Source organism: Danio rerio, chromosome 18 (genome assembly GCF_052040795.2).
Source record: "Danio rerio strain M-AB ecotype USA chromosome 18, GRCz13ab, whole genome shotgun sequence".
Classification (NCBI taxonomy): domain Eukaryota; kingdom Metazoa; phylum Chordata; class Actinopteri; order Cypriniformes; family Danionidae; genus Danio; species Danio rerio.
The window spans coordinates 7,731,761-7,756,811 of record NC_141038.1 but is presented as its reverse complement, the minus strand read 5'-3'; the positions used below and the strand labels follow the sequence as shown (position 1 = coordinate 7,756,811).

General features: G+C 34.4%; 1 protein-coding gene across 2 annotated transcripts in view; it reads right to left on the bottom strand.

The window, feature by feature from the left end:
* Positions 1–18,823, bottom strand: part of b4galnt3b (beta-1,4-N-acetyl-galactosaminyltransferase 3b) — a 55,919-nt gene extending 37,096 nt beyond the window's left edge. For both annotated transcript variants that reach the window (XM_087292788.1, XM_087292789.1), the window contains exon 1: positions 18,529–18,823. In XM_087292788.1, coding sequence (XP_087148914.1) covers positions 18,529–18,661 — 133 coding nt within the window. In that variant the 5' untranslated portion in view covers positions 18,662–18,823. The remainder of the gene's footprint in view (positions 1–18,528) is intronic.
* Between the last annotated feature and the right edge of the window lie 6,228 nt (positions 18,824–25,051).

Genomic DNA, 25,051 nt, shown 5'->3' with positions numbered 1-25,051 from the left:
TTCATACATTTAGACATTTGTTCGAATACATTTTTCATTAGCTATGTTTTCATCCGCCTATTTTTGTGAGTATTTTAGATATGCGCATAAAAAAAAATGGTTGATGGAAACGGCAAGATACACATTAATTTTGAAAATGAGCATAAAAAACATTTGTGCATAACTGAGTAGGATAAACTTTTCATTCGATAAAAAAAAAGATGTGTATACTACTACCATGGAAACACTTTTACTGAACAAATTCCAGTATGTGCATAAAAAAGGTCATGTGATTTTGTTATAAGATCATGTGATGATAAAAAATGTGTGTGAATGGACAAATCAGAAGGCTGAGCACACTGTAAAACATCTGAAATTATGTTTTGGTCATTCTAAAATGCTGTAACAATGTCGTTTACAATGTCCCCTGCTGAAAAAAAGGCTTACACTGAGGACTAAGGTCGTATTCACACTAGGTACAATTGCCTCGAACCAGGCCAAAGCACGCTTGTCCCCCCTCCCGTCTCCCCCGACGGCCCGCGCTCACACCATATCGGGCCTCGGCACGCTTACGTCATCGCTGCTGCTCTGTTCAGTGAAGCGCTCTCTATGGCAAGCCTTTTTAGCATTTAAATCTTTGTTCTGACTCCATAAATATATTTAGAGATATCTCTAATTATATTTTGACTAGTCATAATTATAATTCCACTACTCAGAATGACAATTAGAGATATCTGCAATTACAATTGTACTAGTACGAAATCAGATTGGAGATATCTGCAAATATATTATGACTAGTCGTATTCCTCCATTGACTTCCATTGAAAAATATTTGCAGATATCTCTAAATGAGTTTTGATTAGTCACAATTGTAGTTAGAGATATCTCCAAATGAATTTTGACTAGTAACAATTGTAATTAGAGATATCTCTGAGTTTTTACTAGTCATAATACATTTGGAGATATCTTTAATTCGTCATATTTAGAGATATTTACAAATATATTTGAAGATATCTCTAATTAATTTACTAATAGTCGAATTACAGTTGTAGATATCTTGAATTGGATTTTTGACTAGTCAAAATTCATTTGGAGATATCTCTAATTACAATTGTGACTAGTCAAAACTCATTTAGAGATATCTGCAAATATTTTTCAAGTCAATGGAAGAATATGACTAGTCAGTCATAATATATTTGCAGATTTCTCCAATCTGACTAGTCGAATTATAATTATGCCTAGTCAAAATATAATTAGAGATATCTCCAAATATATTTATGGAGTCAGAACAAGGTTTAAATGCTAAAACGGCTTGCCATACACTCTCACCCAGTAGCACAGTGGAGATTTCTCTAGTTATATCCTTTCAGTTGTTTGTTACGCAGTGATATGCAGTCAAATATTTCACCAAACAGTCCTTAGGGATGCGGTGACACGCAGTCAGATATTTCACCGGACAGATCCGCCACTTTTGGCGCTCATAAACAATCATTAAGCTCTCGTTCTGCAGGAATGAGGAGGTCTGCTAAAGGCGCGCAGCTGTCATGCTGTGAGGAGTTCTCGTCTTTAATAAACTACGGCAGTTTGCGTTCACTGAACAGTAAGAATGATTAGTAAACACATATGAAACAGCCCCTTAAAAGTCACGTCTCGCTTTCAGTTTCGGGCTTTGGTGGTTTTGCACTCACACACGAGCGTACCGCGCCAAAGCCCAAGTGTACCGCGCTCAGGCACACCTCTTCCAACCGGGCCAGGGCCGGCCAAGTGAACCGTGCTTGAGCCCGATTCAGCGCACTCACACTTCTCAAACAATCCGGGAAACGGGCCTGGGAACGGTACGGATGGCATACTGTGAGTAGGCCCTAAAATGCCTGGTGTAGAGCGGTAAGCTTTTCCTAAACAAGAAAGCAGTGTGTACAGAGGTGGTCAATAGGCCCTCTGCTCCAAGGGACTGGCCACTGAAATAAAAAAACGGATGTGCATAACTAAGATAAACTTTTCATTTGATAAGAAAAGGTATATAAACTACGATGCAAACACTTTCACTAAACAAATTCCAGTGTGTGCATTAAAAAAGGTCATGTGATCTTGTTATAAGAGATTATGTGATGACAAAAATGTGGGGGAATTGATAAACCAGCAGACTAAGCACATTGTAAAACAACTGAAATGTTGTTTTGGTCATTCTAAAACGGCGTAACTGTTTCAGTATTAGTTTTATTTTATTATTAATGACCTCCAGAACTGTCAAGAGCATCTGTGCTCCGCATCTCATGCCTTCAAATGCCTCCGCGCGCTCATTATGGGTCAGCATCATTTTCTGACGTGAAAGTCATTTATTAAAATGTAGAAAAGATTCATGCAGCTTCTCCTACTGCAGCAAATTTAAAAGAAATTAATTCTTTTTACTGTTGATATTTGGTGCCAGTTAATCAAGGACTGATGATTTTGTTCGCTTTGATTTTTATGGAAACGCTGCTTTATTCGCACGTCTTTTTTGCAACATTCCAGTTTTGCACATAAATTTAATTAGCATCTTTGGATGGTAACATAGCTAATGATAATGGCAGGCTGCAATGTCAAGTAATGATCAATAATACGCAACGATTATGCACGTGAATACAACCACGTGAATGTCCAAACATATATGTAAGTTATAAGTTCACATTTTTGTTGGTCTGGAGATGAAATATAACACAAGAAACGTAATTTAAATATTTTCCAGTTGGCTAGATATCAATTACTAGTCAAACAACTTTACTGATTCCTCTGTATTTGACGGTTTTCTTGCGAGTCTGCCATGTTTGTAGTTTGTTTACACCTTTTTTTTGGTTTTTACCAGATTTTGCAGTTCTAATCGAATTTACATCGAACGTGCAATGTATTGTGTCCGGTATTATTAGTTAGAGTATGGATGCTTCTACACTTCGAACTGTTACCGGAAAAAGTAAACCATCTGGGAACCTTTGGCATACACTTTTTAACATACTAGTTTGGGACAGACTAAGTCTATTTTTGAATACTATCTAGAATGGATAGTATGCCAATTGAGATGCAGCATGTGTGTTTACAGAGAAGTGTGCTTAACCTCGCACATTGGTGCTATAGCAACAAAGAACGCAGGAAATGACGAGTCACCTGACCCCTGCGCCACTGAACACACACTGCAGGGAGGCCAGCTATTATGGTCTGTGTCTTCAGGTGTATTTGCACACTGGGCGGTGTGAACTTTTCTTAGTGTGCGAGCAAGAACAAATGAGCTGAAAGAAGGGACCCAGAGGACTTCTGTGTCTCATGTGCACGTTCAAAGCAAGCCTTTCTTCATTTCCCAAATCCTTTCTTTCACCATCCACCCCAGAGGTCACTGGCAGCCCCCAGAGGAATGTCGAGTTTGTTTAAAAGAGGGTAGAAAAGCCGCCCGTGCCCAGGAGATAACGGGATAAAGAGACAACAGAGAGTTTGGGACCGGCAATACTGTAGTCTCCTTACATGCACCTGCTCTCTGATAATCCTCATACAAAATTAAAATAATCAGCAAAGGGAGTCAATCTATCAATCAATCTAAAAATAAAATCCAGCACTTGGAACACTGGTAAAAAAAAAAAAAAAGTCACACGGGTACATCATCACTTCACACTGACATACAAAAAAACACAGCAGTCTGTCTGAACTATGCACAAGGATGACCAGACTCAAAATGTAAGATGAACACAACAGATGAACAAACTAAAAACAACACAAATAGTCAATCAACGGTGGGACTACCAACTACACTGTAAAAAAATATCTGTAAATTGACAGTTTTACGCATTTTGTGATTCATTGCTATTTGTTTTTCATTTATTTCTGCTTTTGAATTGCATAATGCCGAGTTCAGACTGCATGCTTTTTAGAGGTGTGAACCTATACTGGTCTCACGGTTCGGTTACGATTATCATGCCTTCGATTCGGTTCAATTCGATATCTCGGTGCATCACGGTGCATTGACGATGCTTTCCAATACAGTGTTATATTTTAGGGGGAGGCTATAACAAGCTGTCTGTATAAACACACAGTACCACACTGTCTCTCATTCAAACACATACACAAACATAGACAGCACCAAAGAAACAAACACACACACACACGCACACACACACATACACGCACGCACGCACGCAAGCACTTAAGCCCTCGCAACAGGGAGAGCTCGCGCTGAGCGGAGCAGAAAAACGAAAAAACGAAAAAAAAAGAAGCACTTTTCCGACGGTCCCTTACAGAGAGCTCCTCTCAGCGCGAGCTCTCCCGGCTAAGTAAATATTGCGAGGGCTTAAACGGAGCAGTGGTCGTAATATCGAGCGAAAAAGATAAAAAGACAGCTGTGAAACATAACCAGCTTTGTCTTTTTGTAGGAAACACACTTTAGATCTTTTTAGGGTAAGATGTTTTTGAGTTATTGCCGTCTATAACTGAATGTGTGTCAAGAATTTTGAAAACAAAACCAACTGAACCGCGGTCCTTTCTGTTGCCCCCCTGGATATACAGCACCCTTAGCATTTGCCTTTGGTGCCTATGCCACGGGCCGATCCTGAGTTGGCTGAGTGTTGTAAATACTCGCTCCCACCTCCCTCGCGACAGAGCGCACAGGAGATAAATGACGTCCGTACATAATAACCGGTTATGATTATTACTGAACCGATACCTTATTGTCCGCGTCTGCATCACGGTGCACCGAAAAAACAATTAATTTTGACACCCCTAATGCTTTTCAAAGTAGTCGTGTCACAGATGTTTTCCCACTGCATGACTATCTGGGCTAGCGTTTTGTCGCTGCTTTGCTTACACTGCAAGATGAATCGGCGACAGGGGCTTTTGCATTGCATGACTTTACAATAGGAAGAACCACTGACAACTTCGTCCAAACTACATCTCAGAGCCAAAAATACAGTATACCTTTTGTTATTAACTACATAATAAGAAAGAAGCCTTTAAGGGGGTAGAACATGTAAATATTTGCTAACCTGGGTTTGAAGAGATTTAGCAATTTCTCCTCAACTTTCTGTATGAAACGTCAAACAGACACGGATGCTCCTGTCAAACCTCCACTAGTTTTTCCTCCATTTCTTGGGTCCAAATAAACCGAAAATAAGCGCTTTTAACAACTCCCTCAACCTCCCGCTGGCCTGCAAGTACAGGTACAAACACACACGAACACGTGAATGCTGCTCTCTCATTGGCTGTAGGTGATCGATGTTATTTTCAGTAAAAACTCATTTCACACGGCATTTTTTGAATCGCCGACAGCTCCAGATATTTAGCACGGCAAATATCTCACAGGAATCTGTGACTCATCTGTGATTCTCTCAGATTGCGTCTTTGATCGTTCATACGATGAGATTGTCACTCACGTGCACGAGCACCGATTTGCCTGCGATTCAGGCTTTTGTCGTAGATTTCTCAAAATCTGTCGGTGAGTCAAAATCGGGGCTAAAATCATGCAGTCTGAACTCACCACAATGGGAGCGTGATCTTTCTTCCAAGTTTTAACCTTGAAAAGTTTGTAAAAGTGACTTTCATGAACATTGTGTTGTGCATTATGCTGCAAAAACCTTATAATAAGCTGTCAGTAAATTTTTTGTTATTTAACAGACTTGGTTCTCTATATACCATGCTCGGCATATATAAAAAAATCACCACACAAATCTATCTTTTAAATTCACATTTTTAACAGGAAAGACAATGTTATATTTGTGCAACATTTGAAGTGGATTAAAAACGTTTTTCTAAAATTGTCCTAAGACAAGAATGGGTGTTGTTGAATAATTTTAGAACAACTTGGGTGAAAGGTTTTAATCCACTTCAAATGTGGACTGCTATATATTAGATAAGTCAGTGCTGAAGCCAAATCTAGAGCTTATCTAACAAAATAACTTACGATAACAGTCCAAAAACTAGTACACCTAAATGTATATGTTATAGAAAAATATTAAATACAAATTAGGAGAAGCAAAAAATAAAAAATAAAAAGGATAAATTTTGTTAAAAATTTGGAAGGTTGTAAACCGTTTTTGCAATATTTTGCTTGAATTAAATAGTATTATTTTTCCATTTCTAAATATGTTTGGTGACTAAAATATGATGTTAATAAATATATTTGTTTAATAAATCTGTTTTGTTTAAATGCATCAAAATACACACTTACATTCACTGAGAAATGGATAAAAACATTCATCTTCAAAATGAGCTGTACTCCATTATGCTGAGCACTATATTACTCCTTAAACAATACTGGTCACACTTTATTTTGATGGTCCGTTTATTGAATTTCAGTTACACTGCATCTACATGTCAGCAGATTCTCATTAAATTATAAGTAGACGGTTTGAGTTAGGGTTAGTTTAAGTTGACATGTACTAGCAAAGTTTCTCATAAATGTCTGTTTAGCAGCAGTATCAACAGATATTAAGCAGATAGTCTACTTGTTTTTAAAGATATGTGTAAATCTGGATTTTTTTGACAATGCTATAGACTGTAAGCTCATTCACACCCATACACTACGGACAATTTCGCCTATACCCAATTCACCTATACTGCATCCGCATGTCTTTGGACTGTGGGGGAAACCGGAGTACCTAGAGGAAACCCACACCAACACAGGGAGAACATGCAAACACACAGAAATGCCAACTGGTCCAGCCGGGACTCGAACCAGCAACCTTCTTGCTGTGAGGCGACAGTGCTAACCACTAAGCCACCCAAAAAGGAACATTAAGCATTTTGGCCTGTCATATACACAACAAGTCAGTGGACAAACAAACACTTGAAATGTGGTTGAAAACAACACCATTACGGTCTTCAAATAAGCTACAAAGATAAGATTTTGTGAAAATAGTGAAATCATGCATCTCTGATTTCATGTACTCTCTGAGCAATTATATGACTGGTACTCGTTTTCAAAGATCTGTGTTAATCTGGATTTTTTTGGACGATGTTGTTGACTGTATGCTACATGTTTAAATGCATTTTAATATTTTTTGTTGTACATTTTCACGAGACCGACATTATTACATCACATTATTAAACACTAACTGTGGCTACATCAATAATACCATTGATGAAAAAAACAATATTAAATACTCATTAACAAAAAATCTAATATTTTTCTTGTGGTTGCCAGATGTCAAGATTTCATGCATTTTCATGTATGTTTTACTTTATCTTTGTAACCTGGCAACTGTGAGCTTGTGCCCCGCTTTGCACTGAAGAAACCCCCCACAGATGAGCAGAAAACAACAGCAAATTGAACTTAAGCAATAACCATTGGGAGAGTTTACACAAATAAAAGTGAAATACATCCAGTCTGTGCAGTAAATCCATAATCAAACATTCTCACTGACGCATTTGACTAAATATAAATCGAGGATCTTAACTGTGTTCAAGTCAGCGCTTGTGTTTGCTAAATAAATGCAACTACAAAACCTCTGTGCCACCAAACAAAATATATCATTTGCAATAAATATAAGATTAAAACATTTATTATTTTCATCTGTGAGTTTTATCAATTTTGTGTGTGTGCGGGTTAGGGTTAGACACATTATATATATATATAATTTATATATATATATATATATATATATATATATATATATATATATATATATATATATATATATAAATTATATATATATATATATATATATATATATATATATATATATATATATATATAAATTATATATATATATATATATATATATATATATATATATATATATATATATATATATATATAATATATATATATATATATATATATAAATTATATATATATATATATATAAATAAATTATATATATATATATATATATATATATATATATATATATATATATATATAATATATATATATATATATATATATATATAAATTATATATATATATATATATAAATAAATTATATATATATATATATATATATATATATAATTTATTTTTATATATATATATATATATAATTTATATATATATATATATATATATATATATATATATATATATATATATATATATATATATATATAGATGTATGTATGTATGTATGTATGTATGTATGTATGTATATATATATATATATATATGTATATATATATATATACATACATACATACATACATACATATATATATAAAAACTATACTTTCATGCCTTCTTCATCTAGGGGGGCTTTTCAGTTGATTCTTAATTTGCTTTTGTATAATGTTATTATTAGCAGTATTATTTATTATATGCATATTTATATTTGTTTTGTTAAAAACAGGCTTAGACTTGTCCACTTGTCAGGTTTTAGACCATATAGGGCACAGCATGTGTATTTGAATATAGCTCAGTTGTTTGAACACACTTGGTTTTTATTGTTTATTTATTCGTTGGCTGGAAATCAGAACTGAATTTAGAAATAGTTTAAAAACAAATCTTTGCACTTAACAAACTAAATTAATCATGTATAAGCTAAAGGATGTCTGTGCATACAACATTTTTCCTTATCCACATCAGTGAAAGTGAAAGTAAAGAATGTGGATGCTCATCTCTCATTTTTGCGCTGTGGATGCTCTGTTTAAGTATTTTCTCGCCATGAAAATAGCAAATGCGCTATGGAGCAATGCATCTGACTCTTAAAGGGAATGGGAGATGAGACTCTCATTGGTTTATTTTTAAACACACCTATAACTCATTAAGAGAATAAGCTCAACCCTGTTAGACCATGCGCCGCGATGCAAAGCGGATTTTTCGGTCCTTAAAATAAGTGAATTTTGACACGTCCTTAATGCTTTTGCGCCCTGCACTTTGGACTTTGTGCATGGATCATCAAAATAGAGCCCTATATCTGCTCATAATCCGCAAAAAAAGAAGTTACATTAAGTACATTTTGCAGCTATTTACATTCATCTCATTGGTCAGTAATTACCTCACAGCAAAAAGGTTGCTGGTTGGCAGTATATGAGCGTGAATGAGCATGTATGGGTGTTTCCATGTACTGGCTAGAAGGGCATCCGTTGCGTAAAACATGCCAGAATAGTCGACGGCTCATTACACTATGGTGACCTAAGGCGAAGGAAAAATGAATGAATGAATGTTTAGCCAAAGACAATCTGTCATCAGCTCATCAATTATTTTTGTGCTTTTAGCATCTCCTCGCTTTAACTTGCATGCATTTTAGTCAATCTGATAAGTGGACAATGTAGAATAAACATGTTAATAGGGTCTAAATTGTTTTAAGCTTTCAGTGATAGTCAACAATGCATTTGAGCGTATTGCTTTCAGTGTAAACAAACACTCATGCGGTTGAATGTATTTGAATTTTGAGACAGGCACAAAAGACCACTTGCTCTCTGCCTACTGACTCCACATGATCCATTTGGCACTTGCTGAGAGAACACACACCAAAATAAGGTATTAATTTCTCTGCATTGTACAAAATCAAAAACAAATTGTAGCCACTATCCACATGGATCATTGACTTGCTTTTCTACCCAATCCGAAGTCATGTAACAGGAGTTTGTCCTAGGATACACAAACAATCGTAACAAAAAAGATCATTATCATGATAACAGTATTTGCAATTTCTGTATCAGTGTTGATTTTGGTAGCAAATCTTGATGTAGTTTTAGTTAAGTCTTTTCACTAAAATACCAATAGCTGCACATCGTGATTTTGCCAAGAACAATGCGATCACCATCAATGTTGATCCTGGAACATCATTTTTGTTGGAAAATGTAACCCATACCCATTCCCTACCCCTAAACCAAACTATAACTGTAAATTATTCCCAAAATCAGAGGGAATAATAGTTGAATAACAATCATGTAGAAGTGCAGAACCCTAACCGTAAGCCTAAACTTAACATAAACAGTAAACATATTCCTTAATTCTGATTGGCTGATTGGAATGCTGTTCCAGGATCGATATAGATGTTAATCCAGGAACATCTCCTACTTGGTGAAATCAGGTTGGTGGCCAATAGCTTGAATAAAGATTTAGTCTTCAGAATCCATGTAGTTTTAGATTAGTAGTCTAGTTTTAGTCAATGAAAACTTGACATATTAGCAACACAATTATTGTTATTATTATTATTATTATTTTTAACAGTACAATCAATCTACTCCGTCAAACTCCAGCGCTCAAATGTTAACAGGAAATGGACGTTTTTAAAATCTCAATATCGATTGATATCGAATTCCAGTATCGTGACAACACTAATACATTGTTATCTGTATTGACTTCAATACAATTTTTATGTTTCAATAAGAAATTATTCTAAATAAATAAAGAAATATACAAATAAAAATCAATAAATATGACAATTTTACATTTTAAAAAACTTGTTGAATTTTAAGTTTTCAATTTTAACCAATTTTTTTTAAATGTAAATTAGTCATATTTTTTATTGTTATTTGTATATTTCTTTCTTTTTCAAGATGCATTTCTAAAAACATCTATTAAAGTGCTTTGAGCATGAAATTCTTGTCTAGAACATTTTTAAAAAATTGTCACATTCTATTGAAATGAGAGAGTGGCTTGACAGTATTTCTGTGATCAATAGAGTACTGAAAAATCACTCAAGGTACAAAAATGGCCAAAAATGTAGTGCAATTAGTGTAAAAGTATCTGTTGTAAATATTACTCAAAATATGAGTAAATAGTAGACCTTTTAAAAGTAAGAGTAGCGAGAACTGAGTATTACGCTGTGAAAGGCTGATGTGTTTATATGCAATTTGTGCATGTGTGAGTGTAAATGTAGCATTTACAGTAGTTATCGTTTAAGACTATTTAGTGATTTCATTCCTGCAGGCACAGGATGTTAACATGACGTCAGATTGACGTTGTACCCCGGCATCGTGAGACGCTGCATTTTGTTTGGAAATGAAAATTGAGTTGACATCAGAACTCAACCTCAGGCCGACGTCAATGTTCAACGTCGGACAGACGTTAAATTTTGGTTTCTTTCCAACACAACCTAAAAAACAAAACACTATCAAAGTCAAATGATGTTACAGCTTGACGTTGTGTGGACGTTCCCAATATGACATCTATTAGATGTTGGATTTTGGTTGCCATACCTGATGAATAAATGCCAGTATTTCATGTCAATATGACGTTTGGTTAAAGAAGATGTTGGCTTGACGTTGGATTTTAGCCACTTTCTAACACAACCTAAAAATCCAAGTCATTTCACATCAGTATTTAATGTAAAAAAAATAAAAATAAAAAACATTGTCCTTACACACTGGAGACCTAAATCTAATATTGACGGTCTATGACAATGTGTGTCTGCTGGGATCATGCAGCCTAAACAGCCTCTCGGTCATTGCATGTAAAGATTTTGAACATCCTCTTGGACACTTTTAATGCGTCCAAAAGGTTTGTTGTATTTATAAAGCACAAGTCTTGAATTAGTTCAAAAGGATGCAATTTACTATCTATGTTTGATCAGGACTGATTTTTCCACTGAGTAGAAAAAATAAAGTAGTGATTGCAGGTTGAAGGAAAGTAGTGCAATAAAAGTACAAATACTGCACTAAAAATGTACTCAAGGGAAAGAAAAAGAACAAATTTTTAAAACTTCCTATTAAATTACAATTCCTCAGAAAAACTACTCAATTACAGTAATTAGAGTATTTGTAATTTGTTATTTTACAACACTGCAGTGATTACACGTAGGGTGTACATGTATTCTTCAATAACTACTAGAGAACCAACAATATGGCATCTGGTATAAAAATTCTCAATGAAACAAAATTTAAAGCGTCTCATTATGCTTGGGTTGATCCCTTGCTATTTATTATTAGTTAATCCAGGATATAAAGAATGCATCATGTCATCATGCAAAATACAGTCAAACCCGAAACTATTCATTTCCCTGGCAAATTTGTGAAATGACGCAGGCTTCTCCTAAACAATAACATGACAATGTACAAGATTGTGCTTCATTGTGGAACAATATATTTCTCAGCTTTTATTTACCTGTAAACACAAAGCAGTAGTCAGAATTTGTCAGTCATTGTCATGACTGTATATGCATATTCAAAGTCAGAGAATGCATGAGCGATTGCACGTCAATGCCGTATGTAGGTCAAACACTCGTTTTATTTTGGAAATCCAGAAGGAACAAGGAACTTAAAAATCCCACTGAAGCGACTTCCTCACAATCAGATCCCAGCCCAGGCAGAGCTCGACTGGACAGCTGTTGCTTTTAATCTGATTTCACTCGCAGGCAGTGTGAGCTTACAATTCAGATGTAATTTTAGATGCACATTAGCAGACTGATGTCCAGGTGGTGTGACACTGCCACTGCTCCTCTGACCTGATACTGACCTCAAACCAGAGGACAAACTCCTTCTGCAGGTCAGAGCTCACCTGACGTCTCTCAGGTTTCCAAATAAGCTTCTCTTTGTACGGATTTCATAATGTGGAACCAAAGAAAATTGATTAAAAATGGCTGTAAGTTTCACTGCTGCCAGGTTAGCAGATGAATGAAAGCAGAATAGACAAAGAATTAGGGGTGCAAGAATACAGACTTCTCATAGTTTGTTTTTTGTTATAGGGTCACGGTTTCAGTAATCATACTGTATGTTCAGTAGAAAATCTGACATTGTGATATTTTATTTCGCTGCAATTAACACTACCTGACAAAAGTCTTGTCATCGATCCCAGTTTTAACAGCAACAAATAGTAACTTGACGTCTTGTTGATAATTTGATAAAATGGCAGAAGGTAGATTTTTTGAAGTGCATCCCAATCATCACAAATAATGCAGAAGACCTATTGGAACCAGCATGGACCAAAGATTCTCAGAGAAATCAGTCAAGTTTGGTGAAGAAAAAAATCATGGTTTGATTTTAGTTCATTTTTTAGACATTTAGACATTTAGTATGATGGCATGCGAGAGATCTACAGAGTGGATAGCTCCTTCTCATACTTCAGCCTCCACATCAAAGTTCCTGAAAGCAAAGATCAATGTGGTCTAGGATTGGCCAACCAAGTCACCAGATATGAACATTATTGAGCATGTCTGAGGTAAGATGAAGGAGGAGGCATTGAAGATGAATCCAAAGCATCTTGATGAACTCTGGGAGTCCTGCAAGAACGCTTTCTTCGTCATTCCAGATGACTTTATTAATAAGATATTAGAGTCGTTGCAGAGATGTATGGATACAATCCCACAAGCTCATGGGAGTCATACACAATAATCATTCTTTTTCCACTGCAGCATGACTTTATATTCTGTACTGGACATTATTTCTGTTAGATGACAAGACTTTTGTCTAAGCAAAGACCTTACTGTCCTAATTGAATAATTAAAAATTAAGGCATGATCATGTTTATTTTGGTAATATAAGTGTAATCTAGAGGCCTTTGCCTTTCATATAAGCCACTTCTGATATCAAATGATCAGCTGGAAGTTATTATTTGTTGTTCCTAAAACTTGAATAGTTTTGTCAGGTGTATATTGTGATATGAATGCAATTTCAGCTGATGATTTGAATAGCTCTATTTGGAAAATTTTCATTCATTTAGATCAACTAGGATGATCAAGTCTTTTCCAATGCAGTGCATCAGCATAAAACGTAATGAAGTTGAAGCACATAAATACTACAGAGCAAAAATAAAAATGTCGGAGGTGGAAATTTTCTAATAAATAAGATGCAAAAATACACTGATTAAAAATTTATTTTAAAAACTGACATTGGATATTTATTTTATAAAAAATATAAAAACATAAAGCCTGAGAATTACCAGTTTAAACCAGACTGAAATTAATGGAAGTTTTAGAATTATAAATTTGGGATTATTTTATGCTGCAGTGGTTTGGCAAATCTATTTAACACTTCATGGCTAATTAAACAAAAATTATTTTTGAGACTCAAAGATAAACATGCAAATGGCTTCAAAATGTTCTGTATGGAAGAGGAAAATGCAAAAAAAGTTATGCATCCAAAAAAATTATTAAATAAAATGTATACAAAAAAATTCAAATGTAAACAAAATTAAAAAAATAAAATAAAATAAGGATCATTATTTTAAAATGTATTTATTTATATCTAAGTAGTTGCAATATTTCTAAAACTTTGCATCTTTTATTATTATGCATGTATTCTGGGACCATAATGTAAAACAAGCTGACATGCTATTATAATCATTGTGCTGCACTGTTTGTATTATTTGCATTGCATTGTGTTAATGATAATAAATTACGCAATTTGCCATAATAAGCTCCCCATAAGAGCAAACACACTAGGTCAATAAACTCGAGCTCCTCCCTTAGTAAGTCTATTTAAAAACACAAAAAGAAGAAAATATGTGGCTGAAAGTGCACTCCTGGTACAACAAAATGGCTGTAAAAGACTGTAAATCAACATTACTGTAGAATGTATGGGAAAAACTAAAATATAACCTAAAATCTTATTAGAAACAGGCATGTTCAGAAAACAGATAAGAGATTATAAACTGCATCTAACTAGAAATTGGATCAATTAAATAAAAAAAAACAATTAAACAATTAGAGGTTGCAATGTGTTTTTGCAATGTGCAATGTGTAACTATTTACAGCATTTACATCCTTATATCAATATCGCAATGCTAATTTCTGCATATAATAATACAACAACTAAAGTACGTTATAGGGCTACAATATTGGATATTTTTTACCTTGCAATATTTTTTCTCTGCGATATAATTTCACTTTAATAGCTCCATTTGCAAAGTCATAACTTGGGATGTTTCTTTAGGGGAATGAAATATAAATATATTTTTATGTAGTTTATTATATACATAAACTACAGTCATAAACACAATAGAGCAAATATTAAAGTGAAATAAACTGTACTTTATGGTTTTCTGGAGAGGGCAACAGTAGTCGGAAATTGAAATAATCAAAAGTAAAATAGTACTGTATAGTCTTCACCATATAAAAATTAAACTAATCTTTATGAAACTTCTTTATACACTACTAAAATGCTATAAACTCTCTTCAAATGCTGACACACTCACAGGCCCTGAAAACACATGCAGATGAAAAACTTTCACCCTATTACTGTTCAATTCTGCAGCATCTCCACAAATCTCCTGTGCTTTGACCTGTGGTTTCTGGTCATCTATAATCCCAACTCCACTTTGCATATGCATAATAATATATTGTGCAGCCCTAGTTCATAAGCAATTTTTTTACTAATTATTAATATTCATGTAAACAGTGAAATACTAAAAATTAAGATCAAATACTGCTAAAATGAGCTTATAAAAAAGCTACTCTGTTTAATTATTTACTGTTTAATTCCCCCTCAATCATTCTTATGATAAAAATGCAAGTATGATAAATTATTATGAAATCATTTTAATTTATCGCAAATTAAAAGAGAACTAATGAATATAAAATGCTCAAATACAAAATAATTTCGAATTCAAACTAAAACACTTTAAAAGCTTGACACGCAGGAAAACTAAATATTTCACGTGATCATTAAGGGACAACCATGAACGTGACTATGAATAGTAAAAAACTGTTGTTGTTTCTTCCAATAAATAAATAAATAAATAAATAAATAAATAATCAAACAAATAAATAAATAAATAAATAAAATACTGTTTCAATTTTAACTATTTCGAATACTGAAAAAATCTCAAAATCACAGTATGTATGTCAAGATCACCTAAGAGAGAAATTTGAGTTTATTGTTATCTGGCTCTGGCTGTCACGGCAAATAAAACAGATGAAGTTTACCACATTTGATAAATATCACTTTTCTATAATATCAAACATATTCTAACAATTAAAAGTCACCAACAACAATAAACAATATATCAGAGAAAATACATAAGTAATGATAATAATAATAAGATAAAAAATCCAAAATTGTACAACTGTAAAAAAGTAATTATTTTAGAAGGATTCACATTGAAAAATATTGAGTTTAAAGTCTCTCCAGATAAAAATTGTTCTCTAATTAAATAAAAAAGGGCATTCTACCAGAATATGTTAAACAGTTTGGTTTCTGTTGCAATATTGACATGTTCTCCTTTGAGTAAATGTTCAGTTCACCTGACAAAAAGTGTTATTGAGGTAAAGTTGGTTTTTATTTTCCCTCATTTAATATCAGAAAAGTATTCTTAGCAAAATCTAAATAGTAATTGGCTGCTAATATGATTTCACTGTCTAAGTACAACATTGTTCACAGCCAATTAAATAGTGCTAATATTTTTTCAAGTCATGAGACCTCAGGCCGAATATGCAAAGTACCATGGTAAACAATAGAAACATGTCTAAAGTTGTCACTGGATGAATTTGTGAATATAAAACCAACTTTACCTCAATGTTTATTATCAATAACTTTCTCCTTAATAGTGATAAAATGAATGTTATTGTTTTTAAGTCATACTTGCATGTCAACACAAGTTGTCACTGAACGAATGTGCGGATATAAAACCAATTTTCAACCAGGTCAGTGAGATGATGTTTATAGTCAGTCCATAATAAAGTGCGGTAAATGACTCAAACCCTTACTGAACACTGTGGTTTAACCTAAATAACAAATGTTTATTATCTTAAAGTGAAATAGTAATATCATATAAGCAGCTAATGACTATCAAAGTACACTTAGTACAGCATTGTTCACAGTCAATTAAACAGTGCTAATGTTGTTTTAAAATCATACTTGCATGACATTTCTGAGTCAATATTCAGAGTAGCGTGGTAAACAATATAGGGTGCACGTCACAAGTTGTCATTGTTAAAAAAAAATTAACGAGTGTGCGAATACAAAACCAACTTTACCTCAATAAAAAAGTTTGGGCATCTCTGACCAGCGCAGTGAGATGATGTTTATAGTCAGCCCATGATGAAGTGAGTTAATGACTCGACCCTTATTGAACACTGTGGTTAAATTAGCGTATAGTTTATCAACTTGACGGTGAAACGGTGAAATTACATTAGCAGCCAATGACTATTCAAGCACAACATTGTTAAGTCAATTAAATAGTGCTAATGTTGCTTAGACATTTTAGAGACCAAATATTCAAAGTAGCGTGGTAAACAATATATGAAACTTTTCACAAGTTGTCACTTGTAATAAAAATGAACTAATGTGCCAATTTAAAACCAACTTTACATTCAATAAAAAAGTTTGGGAATCTCCGACCAGTGCAGTGAGGTGATGTTTATAGTCAGCCCATGATAAAGTGAGGTAAATGATTCAACCCTTACTGAACACTGTGGTTTAAATAACTTATATGTTTATTATCTTAAAGTGTAATATAAAATAGTACTATCATATAAGCAGCTAATGACTATCAAAGTACACTTAGTACAGCATTGTTCACAGTCGATCAAATAGTGCTAATGTTGTTTTCAACTCAAACTTGCATGTGATTTCAGACCCAATATTCAAAGTAGCGTGGCAAACAGTACAGTAAACTTATCATCCTAAAAGAGAAATAGTGATATTAGCAGCCAATGACTATCAAAGTACAACATTGGTCACAGTCAATTAAACAGTGCTAATGTTGTTTTAAAGTGATACTTGCATGACATTTCTGAGTCAATATTCAGTGTAGCGTGGTAAACAATATAGGGTGCATGTCACAAGTTGTCATTGTTAAAAAAAAATTAACGAATGTGCGAATACAAAACCAACTTTAACTCAATAAAAAAGTTTGGGCATCTCTGACCAGCGCAGTGAGATGATGTTTATAGTCAGCTCATGATAAAGTGAGTTAATGACTCAACACTTATTGAACACTGTGGTTAAATTAGCGTATAGTTTATCAACTTGACGGTGAAATTACATTAGCAGCCAATGACTATTCAAGCACAACATTGTTCAGTCAATTAAATAGTGCTAATGTTGCTTAGACATTTTACAGACCAAATATTCAAAGTAGCATCGTAAACAATATAAGAAACTTCACAAGTTGTCACTTGTAAAAAAAAAAAAAAATGAACTAATGTGCAAATTTAAAACCAATTTTACATGTAATAAAAAAGTTTGGGAATCTCCGACCAGTGCAGTGAGGTGATGTTTATAGTCAGCCCATGATACAGTGAGGTAAATGATTCAACCCTTACTGAACACTGTGGTTTAAATAACATATATGTTTATTATCTTAAAGTGTAATATAAAATAGTACTATCATATAAGCAGCTAATGACTATCAAAGAACAACATTGGTCACGGTAAATTAAACAGTGCTAATGTTGTTTTAAAGTCATATATGCATGACATTTCTGAGTCAATATTCAGAGTAGCGTGGTAAACAATATAGGGTGCATGTCACAAGTTGTCATTGTTAAAAAAATTTTTACGAATGTGCGAATACAAAACCAACTTTACCTCAATAAAAAAGTTTGGGAATCTCTGACCAGCGCAGTGAGATGATGTTTATAGTCAGCCCATGATAAAGTGAGGAAACGACACGTTAAATGACTCGAGCCTTATTGAACACTGTGGTTTGATTAAAGTATGTGTTTATTATGTTATTGTGAATGTGGGCATCAGGTAAAAGTTATCGTTACTCACCGGAGCTGCTCCACTCATTCGTGGCCCTGAACTCCAGATACGCCGCGAGCAGCGCGACCGTCAGCACCGCCCCGAACACTATATATCTACCGTTGCGTTTGAATTTCCGCACCGGGAGAAAGTTGAGCATCATCTTTCCGTCCTTCAGGCTTCGTCTGGATCACAGAAGTTGTGCGCCGCAGTAAGTACCATCGATACACAGCTTCACGGTGTCAGAACCCGTGGAAAACTCAATCCTTGTCACACTGGTTCACATTTCTCTCCGCCGCCGTGATTCAGCGTCTGTGAAGAGTCCGAGAACATCAGTGGCAGTGCGCGCACAGGTTGAGTAGGCCACGCCCTCCGCGTGACGTCAGAGGCACTCGCTGAACAGGTACAGCGATGGTGGAGGTGTTTTTATTGTCTATGCTCATATTTGCTGTGAGATGTAGGTGATAGGTTTGCAGGCCTGTTGCCAGTCTGGTGAAAGGGGTGGTTCTTTATTCTCAAGAAGTGGACCTTTTTGCAGCTATTCGCCTCGTTTTCTATTTAACTTTGAGATTTAAACACTGCATTTAATTGTCATTTTAAGCACTATTTTTAGCTGGATTAGCTTGTCGGGTGGTCATTATAACCTCACTTTTTGATATACCAAAAATGTCTTATATAAGTAGAATAAAGAAATATTAATAAATACTTATTTTTTAAATACAAATTTGTTACATCATAGGAAAAAATGGAATTTGTTGAAGTTTTAAATTAAAAACTCATTCAACTTTCCTCAGTCAGAATTTTGTCATTTGAATAATAAAAAATTAAAACATAATAATAATAATAATAATAATGTAGAGCTTCACAATTTTATAGCCTCTCTTTTAAAAAATGCATTTGAAAATTCATGGAAAAAACAGCCAAATTAATATTTAAATTCATTTTATGGGCCGCTTTTGGTGCTTCACATCTTTTGCTTGGTCATTTTTTGTTTCATAAGGTCCAAGTTACCTGTAAAACATTTTCTCTATTTAAAACAATACAGTCACTAGTGAAAGATGACTTTATGTCAGATTGTATGTTTTCCTGCACAGCTGGATGTTGGACTCATGAAAAATAATTCTATGCATTGGTCAAAACACCAAAGCAACAGCCAATAGAGGATTCTGCTTGGCCTTAAAGCCTTTTCTTTCTTTCTTTCTTTCTTTCTTTCTTTCTTTCTTTCTTTCTTTCTTTCTTTCTTTCTTTCTTTCTTTCTTTCTTTCATTTATTCATTCATTCATTTTCTTTTCAGCTTAGCCCCTTTATTAATTTGGGGTTGCCACTGCAGATGAACCACCCTTAAAGCCTTTTTCGATGGATTATTTTTTACAATTCACGATGGCATAGCAGTCAAAATAGGACAACGGATCTCATGGGACAAATTCTGAGGAGCTCAGCTCTCCTCAAATGGCTCTGCAGCGAGCACCACTTGGAAATTCTGCACCTTTGTCAGTGAGGGGTGAGTCTTTCGAACTACCCAAACCCCAACTGTATACGGGCATATTTTTGTACACACTGGAAATAAAATAAATAAAACAAGTAAATAAATACAGGTCCATTTTACTAATAATCAAGTGTTGTATAGAATAATATGACTCCAAATACAGTTTATTTTATTTGGTCAACATGTAATTTTATTATAGTTCCTAGCATGCATATATATATATATATATATATATGCATACTAGGAACTATAAAAAAAATTACATGTTGACCTGTCTAAATGTTTTTCTATCTATCTATAAGAGAGAAAGAGAGTTATTGTTTCCTCCTATCTATTTTTTATAATGGGTGCATTTTGTTTAATATTGTAAATAAAGAAATACATTTGCATTTTTAATTCACCATTTAATTTATCCAATGGAAGCATTTTATCCCAATTTATATATATACTAAATGACATCTGTGAATTTGCTGTTCATTTATATATTTTTGATGCTTTGGCTATTAAAAATCTACTAATAATGATGCATTTCAAAAAAAGAAAGAAAGATAAAAGAACAATGCTGATGTCAGACTAGGAAATATTTACATTTAATAACTTTTACATTTTAATAAAAAAAAAACATTAAAAGCTTCTAAAAATATAATTAGTTAAATTACTTCTAATTTAAATATTAAAAACCAGAAGCAATGAATGAGTTTTTTATACAGTGAAGTTAATGTTCATTATTATTGGTTTAACATTCAGCAAACAGTATTATCCAGCATGACGGACAAAAGAGGAACAAAAGCAATGTCCAAGTGTCAATCATAATAGGCCTGCACAGTGGCAGCTTCATCTGACAGCTATTTGGAGCAAGGAACAATGGGAAATGCATAGAAGAAATATATTTATTACTGTATTACAAATGTTTGCACACTGTATTGAAATGGTTTCTCTTCACCAGAAACTTGAATTTTCTCCTAAAAGTCCTTTGAGAAGCACAAAAAATGTGTACAGCACACATCCAAACATATCCCTGACTGATCTGGATAAACCTGTATGACCTGCTGCAGGTTGTTTTGCATGCAGATTCATCGTCTCCAGAGTCAGTAATATTTCCAGCAGTGCTTAGCAGTTCATTTGAATGTGGAACCAAGGAAGTGAGTGCTTAAAGTGAATGCGGACAAACAGATCTGCCTGCCTGGGGATTTCACTGTCCCCTATGACTGCTGTGTTACCAAGTGACTCAAACCACAGGCAGAAGAAACCATCTCCAGCTTTCAAAGCCAATCACAGAACATTAGGTCTGATTAGCGAAGCTTTTCATGATCAAAAGGCAAATTTGTCTTAAAATTCAGTACAATAGGAGCACGGTTAACAACACTGCACCAAATACAGCTCTTTATTCGGTATCTCTCATGGATTGATTTGAACTGACTTTTTTCATATTCACTTTGCTATAATTCATTTTCCTTCAGCTTAGTCACTTTATTTATCAGGGGTCGCCCCAGCGGAATGAACCGCCAACCAATTAAGCATATGTTTTACGCAGTGGATGCCCTTTCAGCTACAACCCAGTACTGGGAAACAACCATACACTCTCACATTCACAAGGCACAATTTAGCTTATTCAATTCACCTTAAGCTTATGTCTTTGGACTGTGGGGGAATCCCCCCACACGAGGAGAACAACCAGTATAAGATATATATACAGTTGAAGTCAGAATTATTAGCCCCCCTGACTTATTAGCGCCCCTGTTTATTTTTTTCCCCAATTTCTGTTTAATGGAGGAAAGATTGTTTCAGCACAATTCTAAGCATAATAGTTTTAAAAAACCTATTTCTAATAACTGATTTATTTTGTCTTTGTCATGATGACAGTAAATAATATTTGACTAGATATTTTTCAAGACACTTCTGTACAGCTTAAAGTGACATTTAAAGGCTTAACTTGGTTAATAAATTGAACTAGGCAGGTTAGGGTTATTAGGCAAGTTATTGTATAAAGATGGTTTGTTCTGTAGACTATCGAAGAAGAAAAAATTAGCTTAAAGGGGCTAATAATATTGTCCCAAAATTGTTTTTTAAAAAATTAAAAACTGCTTTTATTCTGGTCGAAATAAAACAAATAAGACTTTCTCCAGAAGACAAAATATTATCAGACATACTGTGAACATTTCCTTGCTCTGTTAAACATCATTTGGGAAATATTAAAATAGAAAAAAAATCAAAAGGGGGCTAATAATTCTGACTTATATATATATATATATATATATATAATAAGGTCCGCCTATGGACAAATTACCGGTTTGTAAACATTCAGGATGTTTAGCATTTACAGCGAGGGAATGACATCTGATGCAGTACAGAGTTTGTTGTTGTATTAGAGAGAAGTTATACTGAATACATATTATATATATTATGTACATTATGCTTTCAGGGTATTATAACAGCTTGTCACCCAGTGATAAGCACAGTTATTCGGAAAAATTACCGTTAAAGTGAGCGGCGTTTGTCTGACAGGTCCGTCGGCGATAGCACCCTTCCTCTGGATATTGGATAAGTCGAAATGGCAAAGCATCCAACCGAAATATACAACTATTTCATAGAAACTCCAAAGGTTTTCACAAGAGAGACGTTAAAGGCCTACGGGTCTTTGGATGCCAACAATTGTATTCTATGTGGTCTTGTGCATCAAATCATGTTTCATGTTTACCAGATTCAAAACTATGTAGTGCTAAAAACCGAGGTTCTGCCGAGCCAAAGACAAGGAGAGAAGACGGAACTTTACAAGGCCTGGGTAATCATCAACAAGCAAAACTGCATTCTGGCAGTGAACTGCACATGTACGGCAGGGTATGTGAACGCACGTTTACATTTCATTCTAAGCATTCAGTGTCCGCAATTCGATGAACCATATTTCACTGTTTTTGCTGAAATCATTGCTTCAATCAAAACGAGTGATGTGTATGATTCAGCATAGCATGAACCTACCTGATAATGAGAACTGCAGAGTCCAGCATTTTTAATTAGGTCCTCACTCCATTCAGCTCTTCTGATGGCTGTTAGCCAAAGACGTCTGCGGTTGGCATTAAAAGCAGTGTGGTGTACGGTAAAGTTTAAGTTTTCTATTTTTGGACTTTAGAATTTGGCATCTTACCACAGAAACACGACATGTTTACTATTGCAAGCGGTATCCGCAGTTGAACCCGTGTGACATCATATGTGATGTAGTGGTAATTCCCCTATAAGTCCCAGATTGATCCTATCCTGATTATAAAGTCCAGTATACTAATTCTGTGAAATCTTGTTATAATTAATATAATATAAAAAAGGTAAAAACGACCATTTAATTTTACCATTATAATGACAATTAAAAGCGTTATATCCCTGCTAAAAAATCCAGCTTAAACCAGCCTAGGCTGGTTAGCTGGTTTTAGCTGGTCGACCAGGCTGGTTTTAGAGGGTTTTTGGCCACTTCCAGGCTGGTTTCCAGCCATTTCCAGCCTGGTCCTAGCTGGTCAGGCTGGAAAATGACCAGCTAAATCCAGCTAAAACCAGCTTGACCAGCCTGACCAGCTAGGACCAGGCTGGAAATGGCTGGAAACCAGCCTGGAAGTGGCCAAAACCCCTCTAAAACGAGCCTGGTTGACCAGCTAAAACCAGCCAACCAGCCTAGGCTGGTTTAAGCTGGAGTTTTCAGCAGGGTAGCCTTTTCTTATACTGATGTTTAATTAAAGGCATGGGTTATGAAATTGCGCAATGTAAAAACATCACAGCCTTGTGCTGATAACGGGCTGTCAATGTGCTAATTAATTCAAGATAACCAACCTTTTTAAAATGAATAAATATAAAAGAAAAGTGTTACAAAAACAAATGTGAATTATGCTAACAATGATATTAGCAACACACAACAACATTATGCTAACAGTCATGCTAGTAATTAATAAAGTAATTGACTTTAGTCATCAAAAATATTACAAACATTAAAAAATAATTTAAAACAGCAACTTGAAGTCTAAAACATAAAAGCACAATATCACGCTTAACGTGTTCATGCTAGCATATTAATCTGTTGTAAAGTTGCTGGAATTTACCACAATCATTTTAAAAAGGATGTACAAATTGTTATATTCTCAAGAGTCATGCTAGCAAATATCATGCATACTAGCATGCTAGATATATATTAGCAACGTGCTAGCTAGCTAAATTTGTGTTAAAACATATCAGCGTATCAACATAAACAGCGTGAATACAACATGCTAAAACATACTTATGTTAATTAGTTAGCGTTGTAATCTTTTTCCCCGCACTTCAGTACTTATCAGGCCATTTCAAACATTCCATGGTTTTCTCAACGAAGCTTGGCCAAATTTACCACCTAGTTGAACTCGTTTATCAACTAAAACATTTACGATATACATCACATTTTTGCATATGGGATGAAGTTCAAAAGAATCTATATAATCTATGAGCTGCTGCGGAGCTCCAGCAGAGGGCAGTGCAGATGCACTTTGAAAGCAAGCATTGTGTAGAAGGGAACAGATGAAATGCGTTCATGGTTACTTATTTTTTAATTTGACTTTTATTCTTTTATTTATTCCGTTGACTACAGTCACACTCCTACACACTCCCTACAGGTGCAGAGTATGTTTTAATGACGTCATGACTTCTCATGTTTACTCCTTGAAGCCAGAGGCAAACTCTTTGTGTGTGCAACTTGGCCGACAAGATTTCTTTTCTGATTGTGAAAATGTATTACCCACTGTGCATTTCTGCATTGTTAACCATCCCAGTTTAAAAATATATTTCATCCAAAAATTAAAATTAATTTACTTACCTTTTACTCGTTCCAAACTTACTTTCTTCTGTTGAACACAAAGCAAGACATTTTGAAGAAAGCCGAAAACGTGTAACTATTGACTTCCATAGTATTTGTTTTACCTACTATGAACAGATTACAGGTTTAAAGCTTCCTTCAAACCATCTTCTGTGTAAATGAAAAGTTTGAAACCTCTTGAGGTAGGGTGAATAGTGAGAAATTCTTAGGTAAACTATCCCTTTAAAACGACCTCCGATTATGGA